The sequence below is a fragment of the Rhinatrema bivittatum genome, chromosome 14 (assembly GCF_901001135.1).
Source record: "Rhinatrema bivittatum chromosome 14, aRhiBiv1.1, whole genome shotgun sequence".
NCBI lineage: Eukaryota > Metazoa > Chordata > Amphibia > Gymnophiona > Rhinatrematidae > Rhinatrema > Rhinatrema bivittatum.
In genome coordinates, this window is record NC_042628.1 from 15,113,458 (window position 1) to 15,134,794 (window position 21,337).

The following is a 21,337-nucleotide window of genomic DNA, read 5'->3' on the forward strand; positions in this document are numbered from 1 at the left end:
ACAAAACTGGAACGAGACTAGAACAAGGCTTAGAATGCAGTGACAATCTAGCACAACAAACCTGATTGCCAAGGCAAGGAAGTGCAGGCAGGAACTTCCTTAAGTAGTTCCTTCAATCAGGGTGCGCCGCGGAGCTAGGACCCGCCCCTGGCCATACTAGAGGCCAGGCAGTCCGCGTGCGTGCAAGGGGCATGGCCAACGCCACGGACGACGCCGGAATCCGGCATGAGGCCTGATGCGCAGTGGAAGGCCTGGCGACCGCCGCCGCGGGACACCGGGGCCTGGAGGAACTTGTGGCTGCAGCTGGGGAGGCCAACCCGGGACCTGCTGAGGAGCCAGAGAGGTGAGCAGCTCCGTGCACAGGCCGGATGCGGACGGGGCGCGCAACAATTAGGAAAGGAATTGAGAATAAAACAGAGAATATAATAATGCCTTTGTATTTCTCCATAGTGCGAAAGCACCACGAGAACTGTCTGCAATTCTGAAAGCCACATCTCAAAAACGATATGGTGGAAGAACTAGAAACACGTTGCAAATAAAGTCTTAGAATTTAAAGTAGATGTTGCAACACAGAGAATGCTTTTGAAATTTAAATTTAGACCATCATACCATCCCGCGGATGCCAAACATTGTTTCACTCAGTATTTTCACTGCAAAAGGGTATGTGCTGGTAGTTTGTGTCTGAGAATCTCCGGCGTCTAAGAATTCTTATACAGAACTTAAAGCGAGCTACCAGTATATCTCTATACTATTCTCGGCAGCAAAGAATTAATCGGGAGCCCCGGAGGCAGTCTTTATGAAATATGATATCATGTCTGGCTTGTTGAACTGTTGAAGGGGAAGTATTTTCTTTTATAAGCAACCAAAAAATCCAAAAAAAAAAAAGATTCCTAGGACCGATGATTATATGTGACCTTAAGCTCTAGAATTTGTTGCCAGAGGATATGGTAAAGGCAGTTAGCGTAACTGGGTTTAAAAAAATCTTTGAACAAGTTCCTGGAGGAAAAGTCCATAAACTTTTATTAACCAGTTAGACTTTGGGAAACCACTGCTTATCTCTCAGTGAAAACATCATGGTATCTATCTGTGATCCTGCCAGGTTCTTGTGGCCTGGATTGGCCACTGATGGAAACAGGATACTGGGCTTGATGGACCCTTGATCTGACCCAGTACGGCAATTTTTATATTCTTATAGCCAAGGGATAAAAAAAACCCCAACACTTTGAAACACCATAAATTCATTTCCCCAGATACTGCCATCGAATGATGGTGCAAGTAGCGACCAAACAAAGAAGAAATTCGGTAATCACCAAGAAAACTTTATTGAAATAAAATGCCCGACTCAGGCCGAGTTTTGCTCAATTCTCAGCTGCTTCAGGGGCTACAACTGTACTGTTATGTCAAGGTAGTCACATTGTTGTGATCGTAAGTTTTAGAATAGAATTTGATGTTAATCCGTGGGTTATCTGTTGGAGTCGGTAGTATCTGTTAGCAGCCGATTCAACTAGCATCAAATCCAATAGTGTGCCGATTCCACTGTGACTACTGTTCGACCACCGCTGTCAAGCCGAATGTGTACTGTAGGCATGTGTGCTTTTCAAAGCCTTTTAAATCATTGTATTCTCGCTCAAAAACCTGCCTGTTGAAACCACTATTCGAACGCGCCTCCGTGGTTACTGCTGTCAAACCTTCAATCTTAAAGTCGTTTGTATATGTGCTCAGATTCCGAAAATGTCAGGTTAGCTCTTTATTTTCATTTTTGGTACACATTGGGGCGGATTTTAAAAGGGTTACGCCCGTAATATATGCGTGTAACCCTTTTAAATCCCCTCCTGCGCGCGCCGAGCAAAGCCCCGAGACATACGCGCGTCCCAGGGCTGAAAAAAGGGGCGGGGAGTGGGCGTGGCGGTCCGGGGGCGGGACCGAGGCCTCCGGCACAGCAGCCGTGCTGGGGGATCGTGCGCCCAGAGGCAGGCGCAAATAAAGAAATAAAGGTAAGAGGAGGGATTTAGGTAGGTCTGGGGGGCGGGTTAGATAGGGGAAGGGAGGGGAAGGTGGGGGGGAAGGGAAGTTCCCTCCGAGGCCTCTCTGATTTTGGAGCGGCCTCAGAAGGAACGGGAAAAGCCATCGGGGCTCCCCTAGGGCTCAGCGTGCGCAAGGTGCACAAGTGTGCATCCCTTGTGCGCGCCTACCTTAGCTTTTATAACATGCGCGCGCATGTTATAAAATCAAGCGTAGATTTGTGCGCACCGGGTTGCGCACACAAATCTACGCCCACGTGTAGAAACAAAAATCTGGCCCATTGTTTCTTATGACCTGTGTTGGCCCCCTTGATAGGCTTCAAGCTCAGTACTTATCCTCACAATCATATATTTTGTTTTGTGGCATGGGTTAAACGAGGTAAATATTATTTGCATCAAAACATGTTCTCGAGTCCAGTTTTAAGGATGCAGTCCTGACTTTCAGATCTTTATGCCAGAATGGTCCCCCTCTTATTTTCAGAGTACTTGCTATGCTCATGCAGATCATTACAGTCAGCTCAGAAAACCTCTTCAGCTTCCTCCTTCAAACTAGAGAAAACCAGGAGACGAGCTTTTTCATTTACTGGTCCCAAAATATGGAACTTGATATCTCCTCGAAAAATACTAATCTTTTTCACAAGGCTGTCGACCTGGCTTTTTTGGTGCTGCACGTGTTTAGGTTTTTCATTTCATTTTAGTAATGTTTTATCAAGCTGCTTAATATTTATATTTTGTATGGACACGTTCTTTTTATGTTTTAGTTAACCTTTTTGTAAGTGTCATATGATGAAAGTGTTTCATTTGTGTTCTTTTTTGGTTGCTAGCCTCCGTGAGCTGTTTCTTAGAATTGATGGGATGTTAATAAATGTAAATGGACAAGGAGCCTTTTTGGAATCTTCCTGTGCAACTTTCTTGTATTCACTTCGTATCACCCTCCTTTTATTACTTAGGAGAGAAGAATGAAACTTTCTCAGGGGGGATAGTTCAGATACTACTCTTAATCAACCCAGTGGTTTCATATATTATTGTGTGCAATACAAACCATTAGTTTGGCATAGATTTGAATTATTTTACTAAACTTATCATGTATTTTCTTTATTTTTTTCGTTCAGCTGACTGACTTTTGTTTTCAAAGTAAGTTATTTTGGCTAGCCCAATGGACCAGAACCGCGAGAGGTAGGTATCCATGCTGGCTTAAGCTCCTAGGGCTGATCAGTGAGGTTCCAGAAGTAGTGTTCAAAGCACCCGGAAAAGAGGAGTCCTAGTCGTCAACTGAAGACAATTATCTACCAGTGGACCCAAAACACATTTGTACTGGGCTTCGGAGCACCTCTCAACCAGTGGGCTGTTGCTTAAATGGGTGGGGCTAGATGGGGATCAGATGAGTGGAAAGGATATAAACAATGCGAACAAAAAAAATGCGTAGCTTTGAAAGGAAGATCCTGGTGCCATAAGCTCAGATGAGGTGCATTTTGATTGAGCTGGAAGCCAAAAGGAATAAAACATATTCAGAAAACTACATTTATTTGTATTTGTCAATTTAAAAGCTAGAAAGCCACATAAGTGTTTGTCTATATCTGTATTCTGAAAGGTTAGCAATCTTTGTATTTCAGATTGGGCTGGTATTACGACATCAAAATCCCTTCAGCTTTTTTGTTTTATTGACCCTTCTTTTCTATTATATTATGGCACACTTACAGGCTTAGGGCCAGATTTTGTAACCTACGCGGGACGTAGATTTGTGCGCACAAGTCTACGCCCGATTTTGTAACATGCGTGCGCAGCCGTGTGCATGTTATAAAATCTGGGGGTCGGTGCGCACAAGAGGGTGCACACTTGTGCACCTTGCGCGCGTCGAGCCCTAGGAGAGCCCCGATGGCTTTCCCCGTTCCCTCCGCCCCCCCCCTCGCCCTATTTAAATCCCCCCCTACATTTGTTTTAGCATTTACGCCTGCCTCTGGGCAGGTATAGGTTGCGCGCGCTGGCCGAGTGCCGGCACGTGATCCCCGAGCCCAGCAGCGAGGCCTCTGGCCACGCCCACTCCCTGCCCCTCCCCTTTTTTTCAAGCACCGGGACATACGCACATCCCGGGGCTTGCGCGCATCGCCGAGCCTATGCAAAATAGGCCCGGCGCACGCAGGAGGGGTTTTAAAGGGTTACACGCGTAACCCTTTAAAATCTGCCCTTGCATTTATGTGCATAAATCCAGTTTTAAGAGCATAAATCCTTTTGAAAATTACCTCCATCATCCTTTTCCACAGGAACAAATTAATAATTAGAAGCTTATAGAGCATTTAACAGCTGAACTGTATGCTTTTCATAAATTATTTTAACTCCTTCCAGTAGCCAGTTATTCATACTGCATTAACGTGTGCATGGTTGAATTCTTTTTAGAACATAGAATTTAATGACAGAAAGACCACATAAGCCTATCCAGTCTGCCCATCCACCCAACTAATGTAGCTTTACAATTCCCATCACTCCCTTGGAGATCCTCGGTGTTTACCCCAAGCTTTCTTGTATTCAGATACTGTTCTTGCCTCCACTGGGAGGCTATTCCATGTATATAGACCTAGACCTCCGACAGGAAACCTGCCTCATAAATTTTAAAAAGAAACTGGGCTTTTCGGTAGAGCCTTTCCTGTCTCCTAGACTATATTCTACTAAGATATTATCCAATCAGCTGTGCTTCAATCATCTCATATTACTTCATTAACTAGAATGTCATATAATCATGTTATAATGCTAGAGTTATTCTCCTGAGGTTGGCTCCAAGCCCCTTCTCTCTGTTATATTTCTCTACTTTGATTATCTTTCTCTTCATTTCCAATTCCAAGTTATTCACCCTTGTTATAATGTAACTTTTTACCTTCTGCTCCCAATCTGTCTCCTCTTTTGAGGTTTGACTAGTTATTGTTAATGTACTATCGTTCTATGTAAACAGAGTTGATTTGATCTGTATCAAGAAAATCGGTATATAAAAACCCTAAATAAATAAATAAATAAATAATATATATTACCCTCTCTGGAAAGAAATATTTTCTAAGATTGCTCCTGATTCTACCCCCTTTCAGCCTCATCCCATGACTCCTTGGATTCTGGACCTCCTTTCCACTGAAAGAGGCCCCCCTCTGTGCATGGAAATCTTGGAGTTATTTAAAAGTCTGTCATATCTCCCCTTTCCCCATATGTTTTAGAACGAAGACCACTGACCAGTTTAGTAGCCACCCTCTGGACAGACTCCATCCTGATAAAATCTTTTTGCAGGTGCGGTCTCCAGAATTGTACACAGTATTCCAAGTGAGGTCTCACCAGGGATCTATACAATATCACCTCCCTTTTTCTGCTGACCATTCCTCTCCCTATGAGGCCAAGCATCTTTCTGGCTTTTGTTGTTGCTTTATCTATATGTTTGGACACCTTAGGATCATCAGATACAATCAAACCCAGATCCTGCTTGTCTGTTATGAACTTGTCCAATTAACCAAAGATTTTCAAAGCAAACTTACCCTTGGTAAAGTCTGTATGTACATTGGACTGTCATAAAATTATCATCTGATGTGAACCATTTTGATCCATTTCTATTGAAAATGCGGTATATAAACAATTTAAAATAAATAAATAAGTAAATCATCATAAAGTAGAATTGGACAGACCATTCAGATTTAAGCATTGTCTCTCCTGTAAAAGCTTTTGTTTGCTCTCAAAAACTGCTAACTTGGGATCTTTGATGCACTGTAAGATGTAATTTTTAAAAAAATGTACTTTGCTTTAAACAATTGGGTCAGAAGATATTAGAAACAGTACCAGCTCTCCCTTGACCTCGGGCATGCCATTTTATATTTTTGTAACTCAATCCACAATCTGGAACTGAGCAATGCTACTAACATTGTTCCTTCTTCTCTCTCCATTTTTGGAAGCATTCATGTAGTACCAAAGATGTGTTGACAATCAATCCACCAGAGAGGTAGTTGCATGTGTGTTTGTGAAGTGTGAAACCATCAAGTGTTTTGAGGTAAGGTGCAACAAAGGCTACATTTTTAAGCAAAGTTGCTTAGCTGTAAACAGATATTCTCTGAGGACAGCAGGATAATCAGTCATACATGTGAGTGATGTCATCCAACAGCACTGACATGAACAAATCACCTAGAAATTTCTGGAAAAGCCCAGAAAGACCTTTTTTGGGCATGTGTGGGATTTCTCATGCAGTGCCAACTCATGGAGCCTCCTCAGTCTTCTGTAATAATTAAATATGCAACTCCAGAAGGGTAGGGAGAAAGGGGAGATAGTATGTGTGACTGATTATCCTGCTACCCTCCTCAAAGAATACCTGTTGCAAATAAGCAACTTTGCTTTCTCCAACAGGATAAGTCAACCACACCCATGGATTTCCTAGCTAAGGGTTACCTTCCAACAAAAAAAGGGGTAACAATAAGACTTCCAATATATGGACAAATGTATTTTTATTGGGCAAAACCCATTTTCTTTTCAAGGAGGAGGCAGCTTACAATAACACAATGGGCCCTAGACGGATAGAATTGGATACTACATCTCAAAAAGTCCGTCCCCTCCCCGAAGACAGACGGACCAAAACTACTGTCGTAGCAGGAGTCAGTGTCTAAGCAGTAATGTGAAGTAAATGTGCAGAATGAGCTCCAAGTCACGGCCTTGCAAATCTCCTTAATGGAAGTTAATCTTAGATGAGTCGATGCTGCTGCCATGGTTCTGACATCATGACCTGCCAGGACACAATAATAGTAGATGCAATCTGCTATCCAAACAGAAATGCGTGTTGTAACAGCAAACCTAGCTTCTGTTGGGTGGACTGTTTAAGGGCTTTGGTCTACTCCTGGTGAAAAGCAACAGCTCTCTTGCAACCCAAACTGTGCAGGCCTTGCTCATCTCTATGAACTTTAAGATTGATGCTGCTGAGTCGCTGGGGAGGGGGGGGGGGGGGGGGAGGATGAACTCTTGTCCCAACAAGACCACTTGGGAGATGGACATCCTAGGTTGCAAACCCCCTTTTCTTAAATTCTTGCACTGAAGGAGAATGGTGCAGAGGCTTCAATACCACCACATAATGCTCCAGGCCAACCCCCAAAGACCCCAAGCAGGAAGATTCTCTGCTTCTGCATTTGTGCCTTGATTTTAGACGTAATGAGAGGTAAGGGGTCTCTGTGTCAAAACATCGCCAGAGGACATCTGGGTCTTTCAATGTGAATACCTTTTATGTTAGTGGGATTCTACCACCCTTGGATTTCAAAGAGAACATACCTTGTAGAAACACAGAAATGATGGTAGAAAAGGACCAAATGGTCCATCCAGTCGGCCCAGCAAGCTTAAGGGGTAGTATTTATTTATTTTTTATTTATTTGTTTAAAACTTTTTATATATGTCTTACCAAAACATTTGAACAAAACGGTTTATAACATTATCAAAAATAATAAAAGTAAACTTTCAAGAAAGAAAGTAAACAAAAAATAAAATAAAATAGAAAATAGTAATAAAGTTTGAATAAAATTACATTGGTAACATATCAATATCAATATAACTAATGTCTATAAAAATAAAATAAAATAAAAGTAACATTAAAATTAAGGTAAAATTTAAATCTAATTTTAAAATTACTGCAGCCCAAAATTTTTTCTGGCTTTAGCTATCACCTTGTCACATTGCTTTGCCATCTTCAGATCACCTGACATTATTTCCCCTTTTTTGGTCTGTGAACATCAATTTTTCACCTCCCCTCCCCCCCCCCCCCCCCCCCCCCCCATCACATACAACTCTTTTAGATTACTGCACCCCAGATGCATGACTCTGCACTTCCTGGTATTGAATCCCAGTGCCAAATTTTGACCACTCTTTGAGTTTCTTAAATCACTTTTCATTCTCTCTGCTCTTTAAAGGCGTGGCCTACTCTAGTGCAAATCTTAGTCTATGTCTCCAGAGATTGACAGCTCCAGGCGACATCTGTATCCAGATGCCACAGCCATGGACGTTGTTCTTTAGCCCCAGATATCTGATGCACAACTTACAGTGTTTGGTTTTGGACACCTTGAAGTTGCATTGAGGGCAATGCTTGCAGACCTGTTCTCAGCCATCATGAGGAAAATCAATGAAACAAAATAAAAAACTCAAAATTTTGACAGAAAAGAAGGCTGCCGAGTAAGAAGGCACCAAGAGAGAAAATATCATGTCCAAGAGACCGCATCGAAAATCACAAAGATTTACTAAAATGTAGAAACACCCCCCCCCCCCTCTCTCTCTATCTAGGAATATTATTGGGACTGCAAAAGCAGAAAAAGCAACTAATCCCCAATCACAAAAAAAGGTGAAAGAAAAAAAAAAGCAAAGAGTTTCTCAGTATGAAGTGCACAGGAGAAATGCATTCAACTGTCGCTATGGACAAAAAAGGAATAAGTGACATTTCCAGAAATCTCTGGCGGATCTGGGCATGTCACTGCCCACAGATGAGCACACCCACGCGTGTGACAATTATCCTGCTTGTCCTCAGAGAATTATTTAAAGATTAAGTTCTAATAATAAGGTGACAATATCCATATTGTTTGCTCGTGTATTCTCATGACTGTTAGCTTCCAATTTGATGTCATTTGGCTGCGAATCATATTATTAACGCCTAGAACTGAGACTTCAGTGGCATGGTATAATCATGTCTGAAGCATCTGGAAGTTGATAACCTAGCTGACTGTCATAAACAAATATTAAAATGGGTAAAAACCACAATTACTTATCTGAATTGACTTATGTTTTGTTATTGTTTTTACTCATTTATTTTCAAGCCCTCTGCAGACTAGCAAAAAACTTATTCCAGAATTGTAAAAAAAAAACAAACAAACAAACCCATGTAATGTTAAAAGACTTTGCTGACTTTATCAAAGGATCCTTTTGTGCCTTTGTGGCTGGGAAGTTAATCAATCTGCTGATTCCAGGCAGGTTTATTGCTTTCCCAATAAGTAAATCAATGGCTCTGTATTTCACTAAGTTTTTCGACACATTCTTAAAACCATGTTTTCTTGACTTTCAACAATATGACTATGTTTTATTATTTTGAATATCAGAGAGAATCTAAAGTATATTCATGGTATTCCCACATCCAGTACTTTGTATACAGTCCCTGTATGTGTTCACTGAGATGTTTATTCTTTGTAGCAGTAATATAGTGCAATAGTAATCTAAGCAAACCACGAGCATATTAATTACATCACAGATGTTAAAAATGAGCATAAACTTAAAAAGAGTACAGAGTTGTGAAATCTGGAGACTCAGGTCTGATTCTGTCTCTGCAATTTACCGTAACCCAGCGTTATCGCCCATGTGCTCAGACTTCAGTCTGTAAACTCTCTGGGGTAGGAAGGATTTATCTGGCTTAGCACCATGCACATCAGCAGCACCATATGAACAAAAATTACTGTTAGATGTTTCATGGCCTTCTATTAAGAGTAACAGGAAAATGCAGGCTGCAAATCACCTATGAGAAACAAGTTCATGAGCTTTTTCACATTCTGACAGTAACTTTGAGAGCGGCATGCCGGGCATGCATGTCAGCCCACACCCATGCGCACATTATAAAATAGCCTGGCCGCGTGCATATGTTGAGCGGGCACGCGCTTGTCCACACAAATCCCGCTTCTACTGTTTAAGTGGGGGAATTTTAAAAGATACACGTTGACGCCATTGCCAGTTTTCCCAGTGCGTTCCCAGTTCGCCCAGTTAAGGGACAGGACTTCCAGCCCCCCCTAGTTTAATAGCCTTTCTTCCCCCCCATTAGACCTGACTCAAAACCCTGATGATGATTTTTTTTTTTGTTTTATAACTTACATGTCATCCATAGCAGAAGTAAAGTTATGTGGCAGGGAGCCCCAGTATTTATGCACTAATTTCAAGGTAAACTCCAGGGACGCCCATGCCTCATCCACATCCCGCCCCTTTTTTTGAAACTTTTAAAATCCGCTCAGAGCATGCCAGCCTGACTTTTTCGCTCATCCCCTAATTGACGCGTGCATTGGGCTTTTAAAATTCACCTATGTTTATTGTAAATTTCTTATGAAAACAGTGCTCTGTAATTATAAATCATGCGACAGTCTGCATACCATGCAGACATTACAAGAACATTTGTCTACAAAACTAAACCTTGAAAGTGCTCTTGTAAGATCTGCTCCCTCTGTTAGCTAATCAACCTCATAGATTTACTTATCAATAAAACATGTTACCTTAATTTATTTTTTAATTCTATACCTGTAGTCTCCGCCTTAAGATGAGAGACAATTGCTGCACAGTGTTTCATGTGGAACAGAATCAAAAGTGAGCTTCTGGCAAATTTCCATTTTGTGAGTTTAATAGCTTACTTTGACATAAAACTAATCTCAGTTATATCCTGTGGAAGGCCACCCCTGGATGTCTCTGGTGACAAGACTACAGATTATTTCTACTTTTGTATTTGATCTTTATTCTCAAAAAAAACCATCACCTTGATAAACCCATTAAAAATAATTACTTCAGAACCTTCTACTTGAAATGTTAAGTACAAAACTAACACAATGTAAATGCATAATACATGTACATAAAGGACAAAGGTGTTTATAGCAAAAGAAAAGGTGCACTTTTCATGTATACATATCCTATCTCTCTTGTACAGCATGTATATATTTTTATCTATATGTTCAGGGAATATATAAAATACGTATCTTTTCCATGTCATCAGGCCTTGCCTACCTCACACACTAGACTTTGTTTGAAGGCAAGTAATGTGCCAGAGAGTTCACTTCATCTTTTGTCTTAAATAACTTGGACTGCTAAAGACTGCACGAGTCGCTCGGGAAGCTCACGTACAGACCACTGCAATAGTCCAAGTATGATAACACAATGGATTGGACCACAAATCTAAAGAATCCCCTATCCAAAAATGGGCTTAACTTCCTCATAAGTATCAAACAACTTGAGAGATCTGGGAGTCCAAGCTAAAATCCAAGTCAAGGGTAACCCTTGATGATTTTACTGTAGGAACCATCAGTACACCCCCGACTACCCCCCAAACAGTAATAAGAGAAAATCCTGAGCTAGATTACCAATAGAAAGCAATTCAGTTTTCTGAATATATAAAACTTAACTTGCTCTTCTTCACCCAATCTGCAACAGACTGAAATCTCGATGGTACCTGTAGACTGCCCTTATCCTTGACAGGGTCCCAGGGAATCACCAACTGGACATAATCAGCATAAATATAGCCCATTATGCTTGCTGAACCCAGCAGCCATCCATGGATTGCAAAAAGATGATAAATAACGTTGGTGAACCCTGAGGAACGCCACAAGGAAGTCGTCTAGCTGAGGCCACCAATCGGCCTACTCTGACAAAAACAACACTAAGGGGCAGATTTTAAAAGCCTACATGCGCCGGGTCTATTTTCATAGGGCCCAGGGCTTGAAAAAAATGGGCGGGGTGTGGCCAGAGGCCTCTCTTCGACTGCTGGGCCTGGGGATCGTTCGCCGGCACTCGGCTGGCATGCGCAAGTTACACCTGCCTCTGGCAGTCATAACTTCAGCAACAAAGGTAAGGGGGGGTGGTAAAGGAAAATTCCCTCCGATTTCGGAGCGGCCTCGGAACGGGGAAAGCCAGCTGGTCTCCCCGAGGGCTCGGCGCGCGCAAGTTGCACTACTTGCGTGCGCCAGCCCCAGATTTTATAACATGCATTGTTTGAAGGGACACAGCCAAGGCAAGTCTTGCCTAACAAATCTGCTTCATTTTTTTTGAAGGGGTTAATAAACACGTGGATAAAGGTGAACCGGTAGATGTAGTGTATTTAGATTTTCAGAAGGCATTTGATAAAGTTCCTCATGAGAGGCTTCTAAGAAAACTAAAAAGTCATGGGATAAGAGGCGATGTCCTTTCGTGGATTACAAGCTGGTTAAAAGACAGGAAACAGAGAGTAGGATTAAATGGTCAATTTTCTCAGTGGAAAAGGGTAAACAGTGGAGTGCCTCAGGGATCTGTACTTGGACTGTGGCTTTTTAATATATTTATAAATGTTCTGGAAAGGGGTACGATGAGTGAGGTAATCAAATTTGCAGATGATACAAAATTATTCAGAGTAGCTAAATCACAAGCGGATTGTGATAAATTGCAGGAGGACCTTTCGAGACTGGAAGATTGGGCATCCAAATGGCAGATGAAATTTAATGTGGGCAAGTGCAAGGTGATGCATATAGGGAAAAATAGCCCATGCTGTAGTTACATAATGTTAGGTTCCTTATTAGGAGCTACCACCCAGGAAAAAGATCTAGGGTTCATAGTGGATAATACTTTGAAACTGTCGGCTCAGTGTGCTGCGGGGGTCAAAAAAAACAAACAGAATGTTAGGCATTATTAGGAAGGGAATGGTTAATAAAACGGAAAATGTCATAATGCCTCTGTATCATCCATGGTGAGACCGCACCTCGAGTACTGTGAACAATTCTGGTCGCCACATCTCAAAAAAGATATAGTTGCAATGGAGAAGGTACAGAGAAGGGCGACCAAAATGATAAAGTAGATGGAACAGCTCCCCTATGAGGAAAGGCTAAAAAGGTAAGGACTGTTCAGCTTGGAGAAGAGATGGCTGAGGGGGGATATGATAGATGTCTACAAAATCATGAACAGGTAAATGTGAATTGGTTATTTACTCTCTCAGATAATAGAAGGACTAGGGGACATTCCATGAAGTTAGCAAGTAGCACATTTAAAACAAATCAAAGAAAATTATTTTTCACTCGACACACAATTAAGCTTTGGAATTCATTGCTAGAGGATGTGGCTAGTGTAACTGGGTTTAAAAAAGGTTTGGATAAGTTCTTGGAGGAGAAGTCCATAAACTGCTCTTAATCAATAAGGAATAGTAGCTTGGGAACTATTTAATGTTGGGTACTTGCCAGGTACTTGTGACTTGGATTAGCTACTGTTAGAAACAGGATACTGGGATTAATGGACCCTTGGTCTGATCCAGTATGGCAATTTCGTATGTTCTTAGGCTGTGTGCGTAAATTTAAGTAGGTCCGTGCATATGTACACAAAAGCCGCTTCTACCACGTAAGTGGGGGGATTTTAGTAGATGTGCATCGATATAATTACCAGTTTTCCCAGTTCGCCCAGGTAAGGGATAGGACTTCCTCACCACCCTAGTTAAATAGCCTCCCTTTTACCAGTTAACCCCGACCTTAAAATACCGCTTACCATTTTACTTTTTTTTTGGTTTTCTATTCTACACGCCATCCACAGCAGAAGCAAAGGTATGCGGCAAGCGACCCGGGCGCGCACCTGTGCATATAAGTATTTACGCAAACATCTCTTGGTCTTCCTTTTTTTTTTTGACCTTTTCCTTCAAGAGTGGAAACAGCACATCCAGACTTGGCAGAAATGACGGGCACCTAATGCAGATGCACCGCTGATCGTTAGTGTGTGTCAAATACGACGGACGCGCGAACAATCTGTGCTTGATTCCTGAACTGAACGTTGTAGCCCCTGAGGCAGCCACTTGCACAGTGGCGAAACGTTGGCCAGAGTCGGGCATTTTAATACGCCTCCACCATAATAAACAACAAAAAAGGACATTCGGCATCCATCTTTTTTTTGTTTATACCGCGTGCCCACGCCTAGGCCTCGCCCCTTTTTTTTGGACTTTTTCATTCATAGGCATACACAGGCGGCTTTTAAAAATCCGCTCGGCGCGTGCCGGCCCAACATACTGGTGTATCTCCTTGTTCCGGTGCACGCCAGGCTTTTAAAATTCACCTTTAACAGCGTGGACAGACGTGAGCTTGCCTTATACTAAACCTCTCTCTCACTTTCAGCGGTTGGTGATCAAAACATATGCAATATTAAACATGAACCCTTAAGGATAATCACTATTTTGCTGTTAAAGGAAGGAGAAAGCAGCCTTAGAGAGATGAGAATAGCAATGATTAGGCTGCTTCTGCCAAACTCATTACACTCACTGTTTCCTTCTGAATTAGTGATTATAAGGGTTTAGTCATTAAAGCTGGTCATCATAGCAGAATTCTATTACTACTAATAAAAGCAAGAAACACATGCCTAGTTAATGGTAATTACACAGACCAAGTAATAATTGACATTTGAATTTTTTTTTAAGCGTATTTAAAGCTACATGTTTTCTTTTTATAATGGCATAAATGCAACTTTGGAATACTTTTGGGCTTGCTTTTGCTAAACTATTTTCAGTAGTGTCTCCAAGGTATACAAGATTGGAAACCTAGAAGAGGCTCAAATTTAGTATATAAAATCATGAGTATTTTTAGATTTTAGCACAAACTAATTAAAGGGCATCTAAAAGCATAGTAAATCTGCACTACATATTTATATTTCATCTTACTAAAACTGACCCATTTACATAGGAAAATCTTAATCTCGGACTGAAATGTTGTCAGAATCAAGCTATCAATAAATATCCTATGATTGGTATTAACCGTGTATTACTTGCTATATACAAGAACTCATTCACACAGTCAGTGAAATACTCAATGCAAATCTTGAGTTGTCTTCAGGTGAAAGGTTATCTGTCCTCTGTTTTTTTTCCTAGTCACCTTCTATTACAATTCATCGCATAGCAGAAGGCCAAATATAATTCTCGCAGTTTTTTTTTAATGCCATGAATAGACTGGTCCTGAACCAAGAATTTCGACAAGAATCTCATTCACCCAGGGTTTTTCCAGTAGGTACAAAATGAGAGAAAACCTTTGAAGACTCAAGCCCTATATTTAAAATGAGCAGCATAAAAATGTAAAAATCCTTTCATATACTTGATTTCCTGCAAGCAAATGGGTCTGTTTAACTCAATCTTTACCAAAGTACCCAGATCTGAGTAGTTATTTTTCAGGTAACCCAAAAGGAAAATAAACAGTGTGCCCTGCTGATCTTGCTTCCTGTATGTTCCACCCACTAAAATATTCTTTCTTGATCACAAGAAAACGATGCAAAGAGTCCTGAATTAGTACCTGCATGCCAATTATGCAGAAATCAGTACAAGGATTTACAGATGATACCTTTTTACTGAACTAAACATTTCTCCAAGCTATCCAGAGCTAAAAATTGCTCTTCCTTCAGCAGACTTGGGGTGTAACGTTTAAAGTGGTAGTACTAGGAAAAAAATGTTTCAGCAACTGATAATTTCAAAAACCCACAAGATCATTACTACATCCCTTTACAGTCAGATTTTACTTCATTCCCAAGGAAATGTTGAACTGTAAGTGTTTTAAGGTCTCATCCTACCATTTTGACTCTAAGAAAACCCCCTTATCCCAACCCATGTAGGCATTACACTGATACAAAATACATGTAAAGCATGAATACTCCATGAACACCTTAAGAGTGAACTTAGAGATGATATATTTAAAACTGAGGAATATGCTAGAATAAAATATAGATCCATATTTCTTACAAAGATGTGTAAACTATGAGAAATACAATACAGTATGGTAAAAGAAAAAAAAAAAAGAGAAAGACCAAGAAATAAGACCAAATAAGCAATACAAATAAGAAACTTGTAAGTTATCTTCTGCACAGTATTATACTGCTTTAACTGTTAAATCTCAAAAACTAGCCAAAAACCATAATTAGTTACTTCAAATAAAAAGACACGACTCAACCACTCACATACAAATTTCAACATAAAGAATTCAACAAGTGAAAAGCAGCTAAGATATAATTACACCTACCAATCATAATCTAGACAAAGACCAAGGAGATGCTTGATAAATTCCAATGTAAATGCAGCCATGAAATGTCATTTCAAAATCAAACGGACAGAACATGGTTGTGTGTGCCTTCTGTTTATGTACAGATAGCAGGCAGATGGCCCAGGTAGAATCAAAATGACCTACCAACACTAGTTATCTTCTGGCTGACAAGATCATGCAGCAGCCCCCCAATGGCAGGATTGTGCCTCGAATACAGCTCATGTCGATTAATACCAATGTGAAATTTTAGCCAGTTTGGATAGGAGTCGACAGATGTTTCTCCTGTGGGTAAAAATTCTTCCTCCTCATGACCTTCGTTATCTTCGTTTCGCCTGAAAACACAGAAAATGGTCTGTACATGCAGCTAATTTATACCAATATCGCAGAAGAACAGTAAGAACATAAGAACATAGGTCATAACTATTAAAATTAAGCTTAAAAGAAGAGAAAGCACAGTGAACACAATATTAAGTTGATCGTTATTGGTTATGAGAACAAAGCTTAAAAGTAGGCATATTTTCAAGCTAAGAGCATGATAAATAGCTGCCACTAGAAAGCTGTTAAATTTAATTACAGAATCATATTATTTTTGGCTGTGTAAAAGATCTAAGAAATGTCATTCCATACTATGTATGTGTATTGTTATGTATTTATAACGTATAGATATCAACATAAAACATTGTCAAAATATATACAAAGTGATTGTAATGAAACAATGACACACTTGCAATAGAGCTGGACTTCAAGAAAGATACTTTGTGAATTGCAAATGAGTCACATAGATGATACCTTCATTAAAAAGGGATTATAGTTGAATCTCTACAGAAAGAATACAGGATACAGCAGAAGTAGAACAGACTACAGAAACATCATTGGAGCAACAATCCTGAGAAACAATTACAAAGTATTCTTTCTTTCAGAGAGTTTAGAAGTGGTGTGCATGAGGAATGATTGACTAGGGCAATTGATAAATGTGTGTGTGTGTGAGTTATTGTGCCAATTTTATTTTTTGAAATATTTTTTGAATTGTTTTGATATTCTTTGCCATTCTGTAATAAACCCTGCAACATCAATCATCGTTCAAATCATTTAAAACATTAGTGGTGTTACTTACCCTATTTTAGGGTTCTCTGATGGATATATCATTTTAGGTACCCAGATAACATTTTTATTTCATTTAAAGCCTAGATCCAATATTTTATATATACATATATCAGAATAATAACTCAGGAATAATTAATAAGAATAAGAAATTCCTGAGCTTTAAAAGACTATGTTTTTAAGTTAACCTAATAATGCAGGCAGTGTTGGTGTTTAAAGGGTCAACAAGAAGTACACAAAGCAATATGAATGTCAATATGAATTAACATTCCTGCCCATAGCTACAGGAATTCCTATTGCCTTTGTTTTAAGTTATTGTTATAAGAAAGTAATTAAAAAAATTATGCAAAATGCTAAATTTGATTTTAATTGCATAGACTTGGGAGCAATAACTGGTTGAAGCAGACAGCAGGTGGCTAAATTATAGATGCGAATAATAACAGATCCATCGACCATTTGTTCCGCCTACCAAAATCCTTTATGTCTAGAGGTCAACTATACATAAAGTCATCTGCAAATTATACAGTGAAGAGATGCTTACGAAGATAGGTTCTTTCCAAACTGCTGTATTTCAAATGTGCATATAATTATGCATGAGGTTTCGATTATAACCAAAAATATGAGGTAGACAAAAGCGAAGATTGTCACACAATGCATCAGCACATATACAAGCTACTATTGGATGTTTGATTTCATATTTTGCATGGGACAATGTGACTGCTTGGAAAATTTACTGTCTGAAAACCTCAGCCTAAGAACGTGAGAAATGACATGCCTGGTCAGACCAAATGTCCATCAAGTCCAGCGTCCTGTCCCAGACCGTGGCCAGTTCAGGTTGCCTGGAAGTACCCGGCAAATCCCAATATGAAACGCTGTTTCATGTTGTTCTCCACACAAGAATGTGGAGGAGGTGGAGAAACCAAAGTCCATCTGGCTAGTAAATTAATGAACCTGTCCAGACCTTTTTTTTTTTTTTTAAACTCAGTTATGCTACTAGCCTTAACTGACATTTCTGACGACAAATTCCATAGCTTAATTATGTACTGACTGAAAAAATTACTTTCTTAAATTAGTTTTCAATCTGCTGTTAGTTTCAGAGAACATGCCCTGATCCTAGGACTATTTCATAGTGCAAAAATATCCCTATTAACCTCATCATTTTCTAAACCTCGATTGCATCCCCTTTCAGTTGTCTCTTCTTCAAGCTGAAGGGCCTTGAACTGTTCAGTCTTTTTTTTTTTTTTTTATTTTTTTTTTATTAAGGAAGCAGATCCAGAGGGTGCAGTTGTATTCAGAGACAAGTCTGTACATTTTTTTTTTGCCTTTCATCTTCCTCATATATCAATGGAACAGGAAAATTTATGGATGAAACCCACAACTCTAAAAGGAGTAAAAGCTTCAGGTTTTCTTGCATATTTCATTACTTTTATCTGTTTTGCCTACTTTAAAACTCCCTCCCCCCGCATCTGCTTCCCTTTTCTCTGTTGGGTAAGGAAAGGCATTAATAGTTTACTAAATTGAGTTTTGTAATATGTCTCTTTCTGTTGACTTTTCAAAACATGCCTGCCTAGTTTAAACACTGTACTGGAGTTGTCGTGCAGCCTTTGTTAACCAGAAACTGTGCATTCTTTATTTTATTCAGAATCCGCTGGGAACCTATCAAGCTTAGATTTACTCTCCCTGAAGAGCTCAAATATGCTCCTTCCCCACTACAGGGACTATTCTGCTACACCTGCATAAATCCCACAATAATAACTTCTCTTCTCAATTTCATTTACAGCACATTTTTGAAATATAAAATGTAATGCACCACTGTTGTGTAATTTAACAACACGAAAAAAAATGGAGATATGTCATGTAACAGATGTGGTGACACCTTCTTTATTAAAAAAAATAATGCTTCAAATGTAATTTTCAAATTTGTTCTGAAACATTAAACTTCCATACATTTCAAATGTATTTCCTTTTAATAAATAGTCTTACTGTTTGTCTGAGGTGCCCCATGCAAGTGCTCCACTGATTAAAAATGCTTTATTTCCCAAAACCCATAACATTAAGACCACTTCTGCATTCAATAACTTAACTGGACGTATAGAAATAGCATCATTGGTAAAATGCAATTAAGGGTTTACCTAAACTGATAAGAATTCTCCTTGTTACTGATTCGGGAGTATCACAAAATTAAAAGAGCTGCACAGGATGGAATCAAGATTTTTTTTTTTTATTATTAAAAAAAAACAAGGGCAAACATTTCTGTCTAAAGCACCAATACCTTGCCTGGTTCTTCACTTTGATTTCATCTCTTAACAGATCATTTTCCACACTTACCATTCCTGACGTTCAGCAGCTTTAGGGTTAAATTGGATATCGCTGTTCACATTGAACAAGACATCCTCCTCCGTCAGCTCCGGAATGGGGCTTTTGTAGAGGGGGTGATCAAACAATTCGTCCAGCCTGGAGTACCTCTTCCCTTGCTTGCGCTGCTTGCTTAGGCTCCCGTCCTGAATGAGCCGTTTGTTGTTGTGGTCCTTGCCGACGCCGAGCTGCTCCGGTTTCCTGAAAGCCTCCGTCCCGTCCGATGCCCCCGCGACTTTCTCCAGAGAACGCGAGGTGAGGTTGGAATTCGGATCGCTGCTGAAATCCTGCAGGATGCGCAGCGTGTGCTTCTTAGGCCAGCCCGCCTCGGCCCCGCTCTGCTTCCCCCAGCCCTGCGCCTCCTCGTTCGGGCCGTGAGAGCAGGAGCACTCCGGGCTCCCGTCGGTCCTCGTCGCTCGCCTCTCCAGCCTTGGTAAGAGATCTATCATAATATGCATCGTGCAGGCGACCAAGAACACCATCAGGATCAACACCCTGAACTTGCGCACCAGAATCATTTTCATCGCCACAATTACCAAATCAATGAGAGGGGGCTTCTTAAAATAAAATTGTAAAAAAGCGCTCTTTCACAGAAAGAGCTTTAGTAGTTTGCGATACAAAACAATTTATGCGAATAAAGTTATTTTCATATATACTGTCAGAAATAAATATTCCAGAAACGATAAGTCCTCATTTGTATTTTTTGATTTTCATAAAATACTGGATATAAAGCGGAGCATTAAGTCTATAAAATCAGGAGAGGAACGTAACAGAGACATCTGGTGATTGTTGTGACACGAGCCCTAGCAATGTTTTCATGAGAAGCCAAGGGAATTTTGTTCTGATTTGGAGAAGACACCAGGATTGTTAAGCGCTGGCTGGGGGAAAAAAAAAAATTAGAAAATATAAACCTCGAATAAATAAGGATTCAGAGGATTGAAAGAAAAAAAAAAAAAAAGAAATCATGCAGAACCCTGGGCTCCAGCAGACAGGATGAAGCTCCCCCGTTCTCTGATGCTCGATGCAGCAGGATTCTCTTTTTTCCCCCCCTTAACCAGACTCTTAAACGCATCGGCGTGGGAATGGTTTTCTTATAACGGTTCCAAAACCTTCCTCCATCACATCCGGAGAGAGCAGCAGGCTTCGTGTAGACTCAAATCAGTGCAGCGCTGTATATCCAAGGCGGGCTGGGGCAGACTGGATGGCACTGACCGAGGCACAAGCTCGAATATGGCACGGAGAGCGGAAATCAGACGAACATAAAAATCGGCGGAGACTCTTCTTAGCAGCGAGATAGCTTCCCCTCGGCCGTGAGAACTTACATGTCTGGCCTCTTACGATGGGTTAAAAAAAAAAAAAGGAGAGAAAGAGAGAAATCTTTGGCAGGTGCAGAGTGAATAGCCTTGTCAGCTACACTGAATGCTGTGGACTGGTTGGACTGGTAATGCTGCAGCTCCAGCCTACAGTGGGTGTGTTAAATATTATGAGCCGAGCCATGAATCCAGCCTTCCAGACGTCATAGTTAAGAGATTGGCTAAATAAATGCTACAGCGATAGTAAAAGGAAAAACCTCAACCCAAAGCTGCTTTTTTTTTTTTCTCTCTCCCTCTCTCTCTGAGTACTGCAGCTCCAACCAGGGCAAAGAGAGGGCGTCTGTTTCTCAAAGGTTTGCATAAAAGAGCTATGCTAAGGCTACAGCACAATAATGCTTCAGTCTGACTGCCCAGACTCACTCTCATCATTTATGCTAGGTCATTGTCTGAACGGCAGGCTGCATTGGCTGAAGCATTATTTTTTTTTTCGCTCTCTGCCGGCCCTTCCTCCAGTTAGTCCTGAAAATAAATAGATTTTTAAATTTCAAATCTAAAAAAACTTGCACCCTGTGCAGATTACACGTTACCTGAACACAGTGCAGTGGAACAGTTCCTGCCTCCGGGTAACATTAACAGCAAGATTTCCCGTCCACCAAGTCTGATCTGATGTACAGGGAGCTTATACTGTCCTTGTTTACAAGCTACGATACAAGAAGTTATCTGAAGGTGGTGTACACAACTGAAAGACCTCCAAACACCGCGCACTCCATCGCCTACAAATGCCAACACGTGGACGGATGCT

At 40.5% G+C, this 21,337-nt stretch overlaps 1 protein-coding gene across 1 annotated transcript in view; it reads right to left on the bottom strand.

Moving 5' to 3' along the window:
• The window catches only part of FAM20C (FAM20C golgi associated secretory pathway kinase), a 120,508-nt gene extending 99,866 nt beyond the window's left edge, over nt 1-20,642 (bottom strand). Inside the window, exons 1-2 of the mRNA XM_029576514.1 lie at nt 19,196-20,642; nt 15,911-16,098 (exon numbers count right to left, since the gene is read on the bottom strand). Coding sequence (XP_029432374.1) covers nt 15,911-16,098; nt 19,196-19,746 — 739 coding nt within the window. The 5' untranslated portion in view covers nt 19,747-20,642. The remainder of the gene's footprint in view (nt 1-15,910; nt 16,099-19,195) is intronic.
• Nucleotides 20,643-21,337: the final 695 nt, after the last annotated feature.